Source organism: Puma concolor, chromosome F2 (genome assembly GCF_028749965.1).
Source record: "Puma concolor isolate L17-30 chromosome F2, mPumCon1.1.hap2, whole genome shotgun sequence".
NCBI lineage: Eukaryota > Metazoa > Chordata > Mammalia > Carnivora > Felidae > Puma > Puma concolor.
The window spans coordinates 66961175-66978961 of NC_141684.1; the positions used below are offsets into that span (position 1 = coordinate 66961175).

The 17787-nt window shown below is 35.6% G+C and overlaps 1 protein-coding gene across 3 annotated transcripts in view; it reads left to right on the top strand.

Moving 5' to 3' along the window:
- MYBL1 (MYB proto-oncogene like 1) overlaps window positions 1-17787 on the top strand; it is a 45182-nt gene that overhangs the window by 11959 nt on the left and 15436 nt on the right. For all 3 annotated transcript variants that reach the window (XM_086695878.1, XM_086695877.1, XM_086695875.1), the window contains exons 4-8: window positions 1156-1248; window positions 3125-3345; window positions 11035-11209; window positions 13625-13699; window positions 16235-16339. In XM_086695878.1, coding sequence (XP_086552004.1) covers window positions 1156-1248; window positions 3125-3345; window positions 11035-11209; window positions 13625-13699; window positions 16235-16339 — 669 coding nt within the window. The remainder of the gene's footprint in view (window positions 1-1155; window positions 1249-3124; window positions 3346-11034; window positions 11210-13624; window positions 13700-16234; window positions 16340-17787) is intronic.

The window sequence follows — 17787 nt, forward strand, 5'->3', positions numbered from 1 at the left end:
TGAGGGTATAGCAGCAAATGAAGTGAACAAAGAAATGCTACAAGCACATACAGGAGCAGTCTGATTATTTTGAAGAAAACGATAGCCTTAAAAATGGATCAGCATTGATGTTTTGAAGCCATAAATGAAGAAACTCAGTTTAAATAAAAATAACTTGAGACCCACTAGACACAAAGGCAGTGACTGGTAAACAAAGTATTTGTATTTATCCCTTTATATACTTCTAATATTTTTGTCATTCATGAAGTTAACTGTTTTATTATTATTATTATTATTATTTATTATACATAGGAGTTAATGTTTATTTTTGAGAGAGAGAGACACACACACACACAGTGTGAGCAGGGAGGGGCAGAGAAAGGGAGACACAGAATCCGAAACAGGCTCCAGGCTCTGAGCTGTCAGCACAGAACTCGATGTGGGGCTTGAACTCATGGTCTGCAAGATCATGACCTGAGCCGAAGTCAGATGCCCCACCGACTGAATAACCCAGGCGCCTCTCGTTTTTTCTTGATAACTTGGAGGTCATCATGTATAAAAATCCTTTAAGTACCATGCAGTGGCCTAGTAATGCCTTTGGGGGTTTTTAAATTGTATAAAGTTAAGTACTGCTGTACTGTATGAATCCAGACTACTGTGCTATTTGAGTTCATTTGTCTATTTTGTATAGTTTTCTGTTTACTCTCTTTTATTTCTCAATCTTAGATACATTTTTTTTTAATGTTTATTTATTTTTGAGAGAGAGAGACAGAATGCAGATGGGGAAGGGGCAGAGAGAGGGAGACACAGAATCCAAAGCAAGCTCCAGGCTCTGAGCTGTCAGCACAGAGCCCTACATGGGGCTCAAACCCACAAACTGTGATATCATGACCTGAGCTGAAGTCAGACACTTAACCGACTGAGCCACCCAAGTGCTCAGATACATTTCTCCATGGCAGTATCTGTGTTATAAGGCACAGTGTAGAGATATATACTTAAAAATATATAGTCTAAGCCCTGCCAGAGACTTTAATTTAAAAATGAATTGAGACACAGGCATATGAGATAAATATTACAGTTTAAAGAATGTTATTGAATGCATTATTCTTGAAGACTTTCTTCTTGAGTTTAGGCTGGAAGACAATTGTTCAATAACAAAATTATCAATTCTTTCAGAATCGTTCAGATTTTCAGTGCCAGCATCGATGGCAGAAAGTTTTAAATCCAGAATTGATAAAGGGTCCCTGGACTAAAGAAGAAGATCAGAGGGTAACATGTTCATATATTTTATTCTCACTGTGTAGGTGGATTGGCTTTTTTTTTTTTCCTAATGTATTGTTTTGTCACAAAGGTTATGTTTAAATCACTTTGATTTGGTTGCTGCTTGTAGAAGAATTGAAAGTTGAATGTCTTGAAATATAGTTTTTCTGAATTGAGTCAAACCAAGTATAATATATATAGCTTTTCTTTGTGAGTTTAGTTTACAGAAGGAAAAATGTTATTAGCTTATTTATCTTATTTAGAGCTTAGGTGAGTAACATTTAGGGTATAGCTTGTTGAAAATTGAGTTAACATTTTAAAAAACAATTTAATTTGATTTTAATTTTATCTGATAACATGATATGTGAGGAAGTCATTCTTAACTTTCCCTCTTGACCTATAATGTGCCCCAAAATAAGATAGATACCAGAGCACTGTATTTCTAAAAGGTTTGGTGATTTCGATATTAAGGTAATTGTTTGTTTTATAAAAGACTGAGAAGAATGGGAAAGTTGCTGCCCTCCACTAGGAATTGGCTTTAGTTCATGCTCTTTATGGCAGAAATGTTGTTAATAGGGTTGAGGAATTAGAGCATTTTTTCCTGCCACTCAAGGGAAAAAAAAAGTTTACTAGGCTCAGAACTGGTAAGATTTACTTGATGGTCAGTGATAGGTTTTATAATGTGTGTTCTGTATCCTTTTAGTATGAGAAAGGAATAAATGAGAAGACAATAACTTTGTAGATCCTTCTTGCTTCCAAACTGATTTATTTGGCCTCCAACTGAAGCTTTTTTTAAAGAAAGAGTAGAAAATCTATAAGTCTCAACATTTTTACCGTTAAATTGATTTTCAGTGATAACATTTTAACTTACAAGTCACTTTATTTTTTTTTTTATTTTATTTTTTTTTAAATTTTTTTTTTTTAACGTTTATTTATTTTTTTGGGACAGAGAGAGACAGAGCATGAACGGGGGAGGGGCAGAGAGAGAGGGAGACACAGAATCAGAAACAGGCTCTAGGCTCTGAGCCATCAGCCCAGAGCCCGACGCGGGGCTCGAACTCACGGAGCGCGAGATCATGATCTGGCTGAAGTCGGACGCTTAACCGACTGCGCCACCCAGGCGCCCCTACAAGTCACTTTAATTAGCACATTGTATTTTAGATAAGTTTGAGGTAAACTTTTGTACTTGGCCAATGCTGAATTAGTATTTATTAGTTAACTTATTAGTAACTTAAATAAACTTAACAATTAGTAGTTGTGGTTTGGATTTAATGCATTTAAAAGAAATAGTATTCTTGAGTTATGTTTTAAAATTCTATCAAGGTAATGCTTTTTTCAAATTGAGATGTATTCTCACTGTGTCATGTTAAATTGACATGTAACACTATAGTAGTTTCAAGTGTACCACATAATGATTTGCTCTTGGTTTGTATTGCTAAATAATCACAACAAGGATTCTAGTTAGCATCTGTCATCATATATAGTTAAAAAATTTTTTTTCTTGTGATGAGAATTTTTAAGATCTAATAACTTTCAGATGTGCATTACAGTATAGTTTTTATTTATTTTTACTTTTTTTTTTAATGTTTATTTATTTTTGAGAGAGACACATAGCATGAGCAGGGGAGGGACAGAGGGAAAGGGAGACACAGAATCCAAAGCAGGCTCCAGGCTCTGAGCTGTCAGTGAAGAGCCTGATGTGGGGCTTGAACTCACGAACTGTGAGATCATGACCTAAGCTGAAGTCAGATGCTTAACCCCCTAGCCACCCAGGCGCCCCTGCATTACGGTGTTAACTATAGTCACTGTGCTGTACATTGCATCCCCATGAATAAACTTTTAAAAAGGTATTGCTTTTTTAAACTTTGTTTTTTCTGTTTCTTAGGTTATTGAATTAGTTCAGAAATATGGGCCAAAAAGATGGTCTTTAATTGCAAAACATTTGAAAGGAAGAATAGGCAAGCAGTGTAGAGAAAGATGGCATAATCATCTGAATCCTGAGGTAAAGAAATCTTCCTGGACAGAAGAGGAGGACAGGATCATCTATGAAGCACATAAGCGGCTGGGAAATCGTTGGGCAGAAATTGCCAAACTGCTTCCTGGAAGGTGCTTATATAAATGTATATACATTTTCCTGTACTTAAACTTGATCTTTATTATGTTACTATTAAATATATCTGCAAGTACCCCATGACTTTTATTTTTTTTTTAGACAAGCAATTTTCGGGGGCCTATTTGTAATAAATTCTATTTATTTCGGGGGCCTATTTGTAATAAATAAGGGATAGAATTACTTTTATAATTGAAATTTAGACAAGCATCCTTTTGGGCCTATTTGTAATAAATTTAGACAAGCAAGTTTTTGGGCCTATTTGTAATAAATTCTGTATGAGGGATAGAATTACTTTTATAATTGAAATTTAGACAAGCAACGTTTTGGGCCTATTTGTAATAAATTTTGTGTAAGCAATAGAATTACTTTCTTAATGAAATATTTTATAGCAGTAATTTGTGCAGTAAAATGATAGACCTTCCGATTATGTGAATATTTAATAACTTCCTAGATTGTTTACTTATCAGTGCCAGTCAGACAGACCTTCTGTGTACAAACCTGGTTGGAATAGAATGTAAATTGAAGAGATTTCTTTCATACTAGATTCTATGCATAAGACCAGGGAATAGCAAATACATTGCCTGAAATAAACTATGAAAGTTCATTAGACAAAATTTAATTCTTAATTAATTATGGTATGATTCAAATCATGAGAGTAGTGTATATATCCCTGTGGCTAAAATACAGAATTTCCTTCTGGGAGAGTGATATACCGCTGTATACTATACGTTGTAAGTATTACTGTACATTGCACTGGTTGAAATTTTTCCCTATTGTAGTACAGTAGACCATCAACCTTGGGAAAATCCATACCTCACTCAGAAGGTATGCATGTTTTGTTTTGTTTTTTTAATTGCTGTATGTAGTCTCTATATTATACTTCATAGTTTATAAAATGCTTTTACCTATATTTTTAATTAATCTTTATATGTAAGTGAAATATGCAGAGCAAACAATGCTGTCCTTTTTTTTTTAATAGATAAGGAAATTAAAGCATAGTGTTAAGTTTTTTATTCAGGTTACTCAACTTGGTTTAGAAAATTCTGATGTTTTCAGTCTTACATATATTTTTACTCAGCTAGCTTAGTGCTTTAACATAAAGTAGGTTCTCAGTAAATGTAAATTTTATGAAGGATAGAATTATTAAGTGATCACCATCTAAATCTAGCTACTATCTGCCACCATCACAAAATTGTTACCTATTATTAACTGTATTCCCTATGCTATACATTGTATCCCCATGTCTTGTTTATTTTATAAGTGGAAGTTTGTACTTTTAATCTCCTTCCCCTATTTTGCCCACCCCCTCTGGCAACCATCACATAGTTCTTTGTTTCCATGAGTCTGTTTCTGTTCTGTTTTGTCTGTTTGCTTTGTTTTTTAGATTCCATAGATAAGTGAAATTGTATGGTATTTATCTTTACCTGACTGTTTTCACTTAGCAGAATACCCTCTTGCTCCATCTATGTTGTAGCAAGTGACAAGATTTTGTTCTTTTTTATGACTGAGTGATATTCCATTGTATGTATATGCCATATCTTTTTCCATTCATCTGTCAGTGGCCACTTGGGTTAATTCCATATCTTGACTGTATATAATGCTGCAATGATCATGGGGTGTGTATATCTTTTTGAATTAGTGTTTTTGCTTTTTTCAGATAGATTTCCAGAAGTGGAACTACTGGATCTTATGGTAGTTTTGCTTTTAAGTTTTTTGAGGAAACTTCATACTATTTTCCGTAGTGGCTGCACCTTTTTGCATTCCCAACAGTGCAGGAGGATTCTTTTTTCTCCACATCCCTGCCAACACTTGTTATTTCTTGTCTTTTTTTTTTTTTTTTTTTTTAGTTAGAGAGAGAGAGAAAGAATGTCTTTTTTTTTTTTTTTTTTTTTTTTTTAAATTTTTTTTCAATGTTTATTTATTTTTGGGACAGAGAGAGACAGATCATGAACGGGGGAGGGGCAGAGAGAGAGAGAGACACAGAATCGGAAACAGGCTCCAGGCTCCGAGCCATCAGCCCAGAGCCCGACGCGGGGCTCGAACTCACGGACCGCGAGATCGTGACCTGGCTGAAGTCGGACGCTTAACCGACTGCGCCACCCAGGCGCCCCGAGAGAAAGAATGTCTTAAGCAGGCTCCATGCTTCGCACGGAGCCTGATGTGGGAGCTCGATCATATGACCCTGGGATCATGACCTGAGCAATAGTCAGATGCTCAGCCAACTGAGCCACCCAGGTGCCCTGTTGTCTTTTTGATAGTAGCCATTCTGATCTGTGTGAAGTGATATCTCATTGTGGTTTTGACTTGAGTTTCCCTGATGATTAGTGATGTTGAGCATCTTTTCATGTGTCTATTAGCCATCTGCATATCTTCTTTTTTTTTTTTTTAATTAAACAAAATTTTTTTTCTTTTAAGTAGGCTCCACATCCAGCGTGGGGCTCGAACTTAGGACCCTGACTGAGATCAAGAGTCGCATCATCCACTGAGCCAGCCAGGTGCCCCCATCTGCATATCTTCTTTGGAGAAATGTTCATAAACTCTCCTCATTTTTTAATTGGGTTGTTTTTTGATACTGTGTTGTGTGAGTTCTTTATATATTTTGGATGTTAATCCTTACTGATTATATCATTTGTAAATATCTCCTCCCATTCAGTAGGCTTTTTGTTTTGTTGATGGTCTCCTTCACTGTGCAAAAGCTTTTTAGTTTGATGTAGTCCCATTTGTTTGTTTTTGTTGTCCTTGCCTGAGGAGACAAATGAAAAAAATACTGCTTAGGCCAATGTCCAAGGGCTAACAGCCTGTTTCCTTCGAGTAGTTTTATGGTTTCTGATCTTATATTTAGGCCTTTGATCTATTTTGAGTTTATTTTTGTATATGGTGTAAGAAAGTGGTCCATTTTCATTCTTTTCCATGTACTTGTCCAGTTTTCCCAGCACAATTTATTGATAAGACTGTCTTTTTCCCATTTGGATGTTCTTGCCTCATTTGTTGAAAATTAATTGACTGTGGGTTTATTTCTGGACTATTTGGTTCCTTTGTGTTTCTGTTTTTTGTCATTACCATACTGTTTTGATTACTGTCATTTTGTAGTATAGTTTGAAACCAGGGAGAATGATACTTCTAGCTTTGTTCTCTCTCAAGATTGCTTTGGCTATTGGGGTGTTTTGTGGCTCTATACATGTTTTAGGATTATTTGTTCCAGCTCTATGAAAAATACCATTGGTATTTTGGTAGGGATTGCATTGAATCTGTGGATTGCTTTTCGTAGTATGTGCATTTTAACGATCCTTCCAGTCCATGAGCATAGTATATCTTTCCATTTATCTGTGCCATTTTTGGTTTCTTTTATCAGTGTCTTACAGTTTTCAGACTACAGGTCTTTCACCTACTTGGTAAAATTTATTCCTAAGTATTCTGTTTGATGTAGTTGTGAATGGTATTATTTTCTTAATTTCTTTTTGATAGTTTGTTATTACTGTATTAGAAACAACAGATTTCTTTTTTTTTTTAATTTTTTTTTTTTTAACGTTTATTTTTGAGACAGAGAGAGACAGAGCATGAACGGGGGAGGGTCAGAGAGGGAGGGAGACACAGAATCTGAAACGGGCTCCAGGCTCTGAGCAGTCAGCACAGAGCCCGACGCGGGGCTCGAACTCACGGACCGCGAGATCATGACCTGAGCCCAAGTCGGATGCTTAACTGACTGAGCCACCCAGGCGCCCCTAGAAACAACAGATTTCTGGGGTGCCTGGGTGGCTCAGTCGGTTAAGCGTCCGACTTGGGCTCAGGTCATGATCTCGCGGTCCGTGAGTTCGAGCCCCGCCTCGGGCTCTGTGCTGACAGCTCAGAGCCTGGAGCCCGTTTCAGATTCTGTGTCTCCCTCCCTCTCTGACCCTCCCCCGTTCATGCTCTGTCTCTCTCTGTCTCAAAAATAAAATAAAACGTTAAAAAAAAATTAAAAAAAAAAAAGAAAACAGATTTCTATATACTAATTTAGTATATTGTAATTCTACTGAATTCACTTATTAGTACTAATGTTTTTTTTTTTGTTTTGTTTTTTTTTTTGGTTGACTCTTTAGGGTTTTCTGTATACAGTCATCCATCTGAAATGGTGACAGTTTTAGTTTTTTTCAAATTTGGTTGCCTTTTATTTCTTTTTCTTGCTATGACTAGGGCTTCCAAAACTACGTTGAATAAAAGTGATAAGAGCGAGCATCCTTGTCTTAGAGGAAGAGCTTTCCTTTTTTTACTATTGACTATGATGTTAGTTGTGGATTTGTCATATAGGGCCTTTATTATGGTGAGGTATGTTTCCTCTGTACCTACTTTGTTGAGAGTTTTTATCATAAATGGATGTTGAATTTTATCAAATAATTTTTCTGCATGCATTAAGATAATCACGTGGTTTTTATCCTTTATTTTGTTACTGTGGTGTTGATTGGTTTTGCAGATATTGAATCATCTTTGCATCTTTAGAATAAATCCCACCTGATCATGGTATATGATCTTTTTTTTGTTAAATGTTTATTCATTTTTGAGAGAGTGCGTGAGCAGGGGTGGGTAGGGCTGGGACAGAGGATCCAAAGCAGGCTTTGTGCTGACTGCCGTGAGCCTGATGTGGTACTTGAATTCACAAACTGTGAGATCATGATCTGAGCTGAAGTTTGACACTTAACTAGCTGAGCCACCCAGGCACCCCTGATCTTTTTATATATAGCTGAATATAGTTTGCATTGATGGTTTCCTTCTTATTTTTTTTGTTTTTCTATTCTTCCCTCCTTCCATGCTGCCACACTTTCAATGAGAATATAAGCCCCATGAAAGCAGGGACTTTCTTTTTTTTTTTTTTTAAGTGGTTTAAAACAACTAATTTATTTAGTTCATGATTCTTTGGATGGCAGGTGATTGTTCTAGTCCAGGCTGACTGCTGATTTCCACAGAGTTTTTCGTGCATACATGGGCAGCTAGTGAGTTGTTTGATGGCTGTAATTCCGGATGGCCTCATTCCCATGTCCATTGATTTTACACTGTCAGCCAAAGTTTTCCTCCATCATGCTAGCTCAGTCTCATTTAACATGGTGAGCTCAAGGTTCCCACTGCAACAAGAGTGGACAAGCCCTAATGCAAAACCACTTTTCAAGTCTCTGCTTGAGTCATGTTTGCTGTTGTCCCATTGGTCAAGTCTAGTCACAAGACAAACTGGAGAAATAGATGACACATTTTGACTGAAGGAATTACAAATTCACTTTGCAAAGCAGTATTCATGTTAGGATGGGGAAAGTCTATGGCCTCTTTTTCAATATACCACAGTATATACAGCATTTAACAAAGATGTAACTTCAGTGGAGTAGAGTTAATGTTAAAAAGAAGTGAAGAAACATAGTTGTTTGCCGTTGAATGAGCCACTGCAGGGCTATTGCCAGGAGAAAGAAAAGATGACTAAGTTAACATTTTATGAATATTAATCTGAAAGTTGGGTAGAGGATAGTCTGGAAGAGAGAGAATTTAAGGAAGGATTCAATGTTTATGAAAGCAGCTAGCAGTATCTGGCACCTATCAGTTGCTTACTACATGATCCCTACATCTTAATCTGAATCCAGATGTGAAGTAATAAGGACATGGACTCTGGTAATGGTATGAATGTAATGAAAGGGCCAGATGTGAGAAGCAATTTTGAATGAATTATTAGCATGCCTTGATTACTAGTGGATTTGGAGGTTAGGGGAGAGAAGTAGAAGGAAATTAAAAAGAAAAAGATAGCTTCAAAGCTTCAATCCTTGATGAGAGAAAGATTGATTATATATTAACAGGTACAGGGAAGGAAAGGAGAACTCACTGGAGTAAATTTTTGTTCAGATACATTATATGTTAGTATAGGGTAGCATCTCCCACTGATCATGTTCAGTGGGGCGTTGGAAATATGAGTGCAAAGCTTGAGGAAGGGTCAGGAATATAGGAATAAATAGATATTATTGTCCATCTTCCATATAGGGATGATTAGAAAATGTAAAAATTGGATGAAGTGCCCGAGACAGAATACAGAGAGAAAAACAGTGTGGAGATGATCACTGGAGGAGAAAAACAGAAAAGAAATCAGAAAAGGATTATTAAAAAAAAACAAAAAAAAAACAAGAGGGAGGAGTGGTCAAAGGTTTAGGGAATAGGGGTGGAGAAAAATGTCATAAAATGTCAGAGCTGCCAAAATAGGAAAGAGTTCAAAACAATTTCCTGAGTTCTTATCAGGAGTATTAGAAAAGAAAAATTTTGTTGCTTCAATAGGAACAACAATAACAAGTTGGGATGAGGTTGTCAGCAATACAAAGGAGCAGTCTAGAAAGATAGCTGATGGCAGATTCCCACTTGCAAGATACCTCTTTTGGATCAAGGGGAAGATCAAATCACTAAACTGTGTTTTAGCTCATCAACTTAGATTACAACTGTACCGTTGGAAACAAAGCAGTTTGACAGGATAAGAAAAATTTCTGACCTGGGCAGATGCATGGGCAGAGTGAATATTTTCTTCATTCATTTTGTTCTCATTTCTAACTTTTTAAAATGATTCCAGTGTGTTATTTCCTAGTTTTGCATGCATGTCCATTGTTTGCTTAGCCACTTTTTTTTTTTTTTTTAGTTTTATTTTTTTTAATTTACATCCAAATTAGTTAGCATGTAGGGCAACAATGATTTCAGGAGTAGATTCCTTAATGCCCCTTCCCCATTTAGCTCATCCCCCCTCCCACAACCCCTCCAGTAACCCTCTGTTTGTTCTCCATATTTAAAAGTCTCTTACGTTTTGTCCCCCTCCCTGTTTTATATTATTTTTGTTTCCCTTCCCTTTACGTTCATCTGTTTTGTCTCTTAAAGTCCTCATATGAGTGAAGTCATATGATATTTGTCTTTCTCGAACTAATTTCACTTAGCATAATACCCTCCAGTTCCATCCATGTAGTTGCAAATGGCAAGATTTCATTGTTTTTTGACTGCCAAGCAATACTTCATTGTGTATATATACCACATCTTCTTTATCCATTCATCCACTGATGGACATTTGGGCTCTTTCCATACTTCGGCTATTGTTGCCTAGTGCTGCTATAAACATGGGGGTGCATGTGTCCCTTCAAAACAGCACACCTGTATCCCTTGGATAAATACCTAGTAGTGCAATTGCTGGGTCGTATGGTAGTTCTATTTTTAGTTTTTTGAGGAAGCTCCATGCTGTTTTCCAGAGTGGCAGCACCAGCTTGCATTCCCAAAAGCAGGGACTTTCTTATTCACTGCTATATCTCCACTATTTAGAACTGTGCCTGATCTATAGATGGACAGTTTATCTTTTGAATTAAAAAAGTACTGGGGCTCCTGGGTGGCTCAGCCAGTTGAGCATCTGACTCTTGATTTCAGCTCAGGTCATGGTTTATGTGATCGAGCCCTGTGGAGAGTCTTGGGATTTTCTTTCTCCCTCTCCAGCTGCCCCTCTCCCTCCCTCCCTCCCTCCCTCCCTCCCTCCCTCCCTCCCTCCCTCTCTCTCTCTCTCTCTCTCTCTCTCAAAATAAATAAGTAAACATGAAAAAATGTATCTAGTTTCATTGTTTGTAAAAAATTTTTTTAAGCACTTACATTTTATACAGTGTTAAAATTTGTGGAATCCTTTTTTTCTTTTTAAATTATACACTTTCATTTCTTAGGACTGATAATTCTATCAAAAATCATTGGAATTCTACCATGCGAAGAAAAGTGGAACAGGAGGGCTACTTACAAGATGGAATAAAATCAGAACGATCTTCATCCAAACTTCAACACAAACCTTGTGCGACTATGGACCATTTGCAAACCCAGAATCAGTTTTACATACCTGTTCAGGCACATATTTTTAATACCTTTATTATTAAAAAAAATTTCTTTAGTTGCTATATGGGAGGATATTTGGTTTCTTAATAAAACAAATACAACATATATTAAGGGGAATGGATATTTAAATTTCCAGACTGAAAAAAAATTGCCTTATCTAGCTGTTAAACCATTAGTGGTGGTTTATCCTACTTGTTTGATTGATAAATATTTTGGAAACAAACACATTAAAATGTTTCCTTTTATATTTAATTTTTATATTATCTAATTAAGAACCTTAGTATGTACACTTACTAATGCTATCATTCTTTGAATCTTCATTTATGATTCAGTGCTTATAGTCAACTGTGCTTTAACATCCATTGCAGTTTCCTTTTTAAACTTTTTTTTTTTTTTTTCAACGTTTATTTATTTTTTGGGACAGAGAGAGACAGAGCATGAATGGGGGAAGGGCAGAGAGAGAGGGAGACACAGAATCAGAAACAGGCTCCAGGCTCTGAGCCATCAGCCCAGAGCCTGACGCGGGGCTCAAACTCACGGACCGTGAGATCGTGACCTGGCTGAAGTCGGACGCTTAACCGACTGCGCCACCCAGGCGCCCCTGCAGTTTCCTTTTTAAAAATATTTTATGTAATTGTAGTATTACTTATCTCTAAGAGATAAGTGTCTATAAAATGATCTTAAGAAGAAAATAGTCAAAATTCATTCATCATTTTGGGAGGTGTGGTAAATAATTAATTGGTTCTTTGATGACACTCAACTTTGCCTTTCTCCCTAGTAACCAGTCAACTAAGTGATGTCATTCTTTGTTTAGACAGGTTTATTAGAGTAGAGATTGCCCAACTTCATAATAGGGCAAGCTCTTTTATTTACAGTGCATTTTCTTATCTGCAAGACATTAGTTTAGAAGTTTTCATAAGGTTTGTTTTACATTTCTCTGCCTGTCTGTCATACAATTTTTTATGTTGAACAATTCTTGGTTTTCGTCACATAAAAGGTAAAGATTAAATCAGGACTTAATAGTGTCTACCAAAAGATAAAATTTTGGTGTTAAAAGTCTGCTTAGTATGCACAGATTTCATTTGAATGTACTTCATTAAATGTGCATGCTTTTGCACATAATTTTAAAAGAATTTAAAAAAGTATGACATCTTAATTTACAAATAGGAAAACATATGAAGACAGTACAGTTACCTGCTGATATTCACAGTACCTTAAGGTTTTTATTGTTTGTTTCTTTACATTTTTCTTTAGAGTCCTAGATTTCAGCAGCATAAACTGAAACATTCTGCTCTTAGGTTATCATTTACATTTATTGCTTTAACTCATAGAAACAGTTTTAAAAATTATCTGGGGCCAGGAGAGTATTTAACAGTCTCCATCAAAATATATTGGAAAATAAGAGTATTTCTTGTGCTTTAAGAATGGCTTATTGTACTTTTAATAATTCTTGGAAGAATTATGTATTCATAATTCAACTCAAACTACTAAAAAGATGATTCTAATTTGGATTTGAAAGAAAAAAATGGATTGGTTTGAAATGCTGTTACAGATTTAAATGAAAAGTTTGAGAAAGATAAGTTTCTAATTCATTGGAAGTTTAATGATAACTGATACAAACCAAGTATTGTGAAAATTAAATTCTTTGTTAGAAGTTATTTTTGTGATTTTGCAGCAGATAGTGATTTAGGTAGGCCATTATAGAAGATGAACAATTTTATGTTTTTATTCATTACATATTTAGGTTTTTAAAAATACCTTCTCTTATATTTCATTCCACCATTGCACACTAAATTTGCATGAAACTTCGAAATTCTTATTACAGATGCTTTAGAAAAGAAAGAAAATAATTCTTAGTCTGTTGTCAGAGTATTAAAAAGCACATGAGTGATTATGACATTCTCTGAGACAAGTAGTAGAAGAAGCTTCATATCTTTCACACAGAGATTGTCATGGGGAGTAGGAGTAGGAGATAAGAATATTGAAAAACCTGCTTTAATGTCTGTTCTTGTGAGTGCTTTGTATGGACTAACCCCTTCCTCTGAAAGATAAGAAAGAACGCAATTACTTTGTTTTCTCCAGGAGATAGAGCAATCCTTCTAAGAGGAGATTAAAAAAAATAATAATTTGGTGGGTAGTGTAGATAATAGATGGACTGATTGGCTGATAAATATAGGCCAAGTAATTCTCATATTTCATCCAGGAGAAGATACAGCTTTCCTAAGAGTTACGACTTTTCGTTAGTAGATTCTAAGAACAAAAATGTAGCTGTTAGAAACTATTATATGAATGAATATTCAAAGTTAACAGAGATACTTCATGAGTTTCTATTGTCGATATTTGTCAAGAGTTTTTATGCTCTGCCTCAGATTTAAAAAATTTATATGGTATTCTATGTATGATACTAATGTTTTAATTCCATTTTAGATCCCAGGCTATCAGTATGTGTCACCTGAAGGCAATTGCGTAGAACACGTTCAGACGACTTCTGCCTTTATTCAGGTAATTTTTTATTTGTAACAAAAAAAAAAGAAAGGAAAAAAAAAACCCCACACTTTCAAACATATATTTGAAAGTTCTGGGGTGCCTGGGTGGCTCAGTTGGTTAAGTGTCCAACTTTGGCTCAGGTCATGATCTCACTGTTTGTGGGTTCGAGCCCCATGTCGGGTTCTGTGCTGACAGCTCAGAGCCTGGAGCCTGCTTTGGATTCTGTGTCTCATCCTCTCTCTGCCCCTCCCCCACTTGGGCTCTGTCTCTCTCAGTCTCTCAAAAATAAATAAATTAAAAAAAAAATTTTTTGTTTTTAAAGTTCTAATAGTGCCTATTTCCTCATCCATAAAATTAGGATGAAAACAATACTATCTGTTTTATTTACTTTGAGTATTATTACACTAAAGGAGAAACTTTTGTGAGTTTGAAAAATATAAGCTATACAAATGTAAGGTGGTTGACAGCACCAGTAAGGTATTCCTTTCATTCTTCCAACGTAAAGCATTAGGTTGTGAATGGACATATTTTTTGTTTGTTTCTTTTGTTTTTCAAATTTTGTTTTTTTTTTAAATTTACATCCAAATTAGTTAACATATAGTGCAACAATGATTTCAGGAGTAGATTCCTTAATGCCCCTTACCCATTTAGCCCATTCCCCCTTCCACAACCCCTCCAGCAACCCTGTTTGTTCTCCATATTTATGAGTCTCTTCTGTTTTGTCCCCCTCCCTGTTTTTATATTATTTTTGTTTCCCTTCCCTTATGTTCATCTGTTTCGTCTCTTAAAGTCCTCATATGAGTGAAGTCATATGATTTTTGTCTTTCTCCAACTGACTAATTTCACTTAGCATAATACCCTCCAGTTCCATCCACGTAGTGGCAAATGGCAAGATTTCATTCTTTTTGATTGCTGAGTAATACTCCATATACTCCATGGTGTGTGTGTGTGTGTGTGTGTGTGTGTGTGTGTGTGTGTGTACACACACACACACACACACACACCCCATATCTTCTTTATCCATTCATCCATCAATAGACATTTGGGCTCTTTCCATACTTTGGCCATTGCTGATAGTGCTGCTATAAATTTGGGGGTGCATGTGTCCCTTCAAAACAGCACACCTGTATCCTTTGGATAAATGCCTAGTAGTGCAATTGCTGGGTCATAGGGTAGTTCTATTTTTAGTTTTTTGAGGAACCTCCATACTGTTTTCCAGAGTGGCTGCACCAGCTTGCATTCCCATGGATATATGTTTTGATAAACTGGGTAGAAGATAGATGATATAAGTTTTTTAATGACCTTTTTTTTTTTTAATTTCCCAATTCTGGGGGCTCCTGGCTGACTCAGTCAGTAAAGCATGTGACTCATGATCCCAGGGTAGAGATTACTTAAAATAATAAATTTCCCAAATCATTTCTGTTAAATTGAAAATATTTGCTAGCATTTCTGATTTTTTATTTCTTATTTTATTATTTTTTAATATGAAATTTATTGTCAAATTGGTTTCCAGGCAACATCCAGTGCCTATCCCAACAGATTCCCTCCTCAATACCCCTCACCCACCCTCCCCTCCCTCCCACCCCCAGCAACCCTCAGTTTGTTCTCAGTTTTTAAGAGTCTCTTATGTTTTGGCTCCCTCCCTATCGGACAAAGGGCCAGTATCCAAAATCTGTAAAGAACTCACCAAACTCCACACCCGAAAAACAAATAATCCAGTGAAGAAATGGGCAGAAAACATGAATAGACACTGCTCTAAAGAAGACATCCAGATGGCCAATAGGCACATGAAAAGATGTTCAATGTCACTCCTCATCAGGGAAATACAAATCAAAACCACACTCAGATACCAGTAAGAGTGGCTAAAATGAACAAATCAGGAGACTATAGATGCTGGCAAGGATGTGGAGAAACGGGAACCCTCTTGCGCTGTTGGTGGGAAGGCAAACTGGTGCAGCCGCTCTGGAAAGCAGTGTGGAGGTTCCTCAGAAAATTAAAAATAGACCTACCCTATAACCCAGCAATAGCACTGCTAGGAATTTACCCAAGGGATACAGGAGTACTGATGCTAGGGGCACTTGTACCCCAATGTTCATAGCAGCACTTTCAACAATAGCCAAATTATGGAAAGAGCCTAAATGTCCATCAACTGATGAATGGATAAAGAAATTGTGGTTTATATACACAATGGAATACTACATGGCAATGAGAAAGAATGAAATATGGCCTTTTGTAGCAACGTGGGTGAAACTGGAGAGTGTTATGCTAAGTGAAATGAGTCATACAGAGAAAGATACCATATGTTTTCACTCATGTGTGGATCTTGCGAAACTTAACAGAAGACCATGGGGGAGGGGAAGGAAAAAAAAAGCATCTCTTTAGATACCAGAAGGATTGTGATATTGAGCATTTGGGATTTACTTGAATTAAGCTTTATTAGAGAAAATAGATTTTATGTTGCATAAAAGAAAATAAAAATTAGAACAACAACAATAATAATAATAAAGGCATTATTTAAATAGTCTTTCTATTTTACTTAACTTATTTTAGCCACCCTTCATTGATGAAGATCCAGATAAGGAAAAAAAAATAAAGGAACTTGAGTTGCTTCTTATGTCAGCTGAGAATGAAGTTAGAAGAAAGCGAGTTTCATCGGTAAGAAATAAGCTTAAGTGTTTAGACCTTGTTAGAAGTCTTTTTGTGCTCTTGTAGTTTTCATCAGCATTGACTTTCATATACTAACACAGAAAGCCTATTCAGTATGACTTCAGATTTTAATACAGACTAAAAATAGTTTTTTTAATTTGCAACTTTGAGGTTGCCTGATTTTGATATACAGCTCTTTGAACGTATTTTACAGTGTTCTGTACTAAGATGCTTTTTGAGTCATAAATGTCAAGCAGACTTAAGGTATGATTATATATCTATACATATGTGTATATGTATATATATAAAAATATATGTCTATATATTTGTAAAATGTGTGGTTTAGATTAGTCTTTGCTTTTATTTTAGACATTCCTTGTAATGATGGCTTTAATAGAAAAAAGTTTAAAAAATAAAGAACTTAATAGACATGTAGAGATTTATGTGCTTCAAAATTACTTTTATTCTGTCCTTGAACATTTTTTCCTATTTACTATATTAAGAATACAAATTCGGTAATTTGGAAAAAAAATAATAACTTAAAAAATATAGGGAAAGGGAATACTTAAATTTTATGTTCTTTAAAGAAATTTTTATATGGATGTTGGGTTTTGGTTACTACATGTGCAAACTCTTGTCTGGGATTTGGTTGGTGAGAACAATTAGGAGTATTAAATTAGGATAAATGGTAATCATCCTAGCTAAACTAGGCTATGCTTGATGGATTAAAAGAAAAAAAAAATTATACTTAAATGACAGTTTTAAAAGTTTAATATCCTGAGACTTTTTACATTTAGAAAAAGGTTATTCTTGGTTTGGGGCTTAATGAGGGGACTGTCCATTTAAGGTGACTAGGAACTAATATAAAATTGCTAAATAGAATTACCTGAGATCTTGAAATAGTGTTAGGAGGCAACTGGTGATGTCTTTACACCATTTAAAACAGTATTAATAAAAATCACATTTGTTAACTAATGGACAAGATATATGCCATAGGAAGCATAGTTTTTGTTTTGAAACTGCAAAAACCATGGGCAAATAGGAAGACCTAAAGTGCACTTATTTTAAAGTTAATTTTGGTTTTTTTAAGAGAGTCCACGTTTCTAGATAATTATATCATGTTTAAACCATTTTTGATTTTTTTTGAGTCTACCATTATTACTATTATTATTTATTTTATTTTATTTTATTTTTTTGAGAGAGAGAGAAAGAAAGCATGTGGGTGGGAAAGGGGCAAAGGGAGAGGAGAGAGAGAATCTCAAATAAGTTCCACTCTCAGCGTGGAGCTGGACACAGGCTTGATCCCACGACTGTGAGATCATTACCTGAGCTGAAATCAAAAGTCGGATGTTCAACCAACTAAGCCACCCAGGCACGCCCATTTTTAATTTAACAGGAAGATATAACTAGCTAAAAGAAATGGCATTTAAAATGAAGAAAGATATTAATTTTTTAGA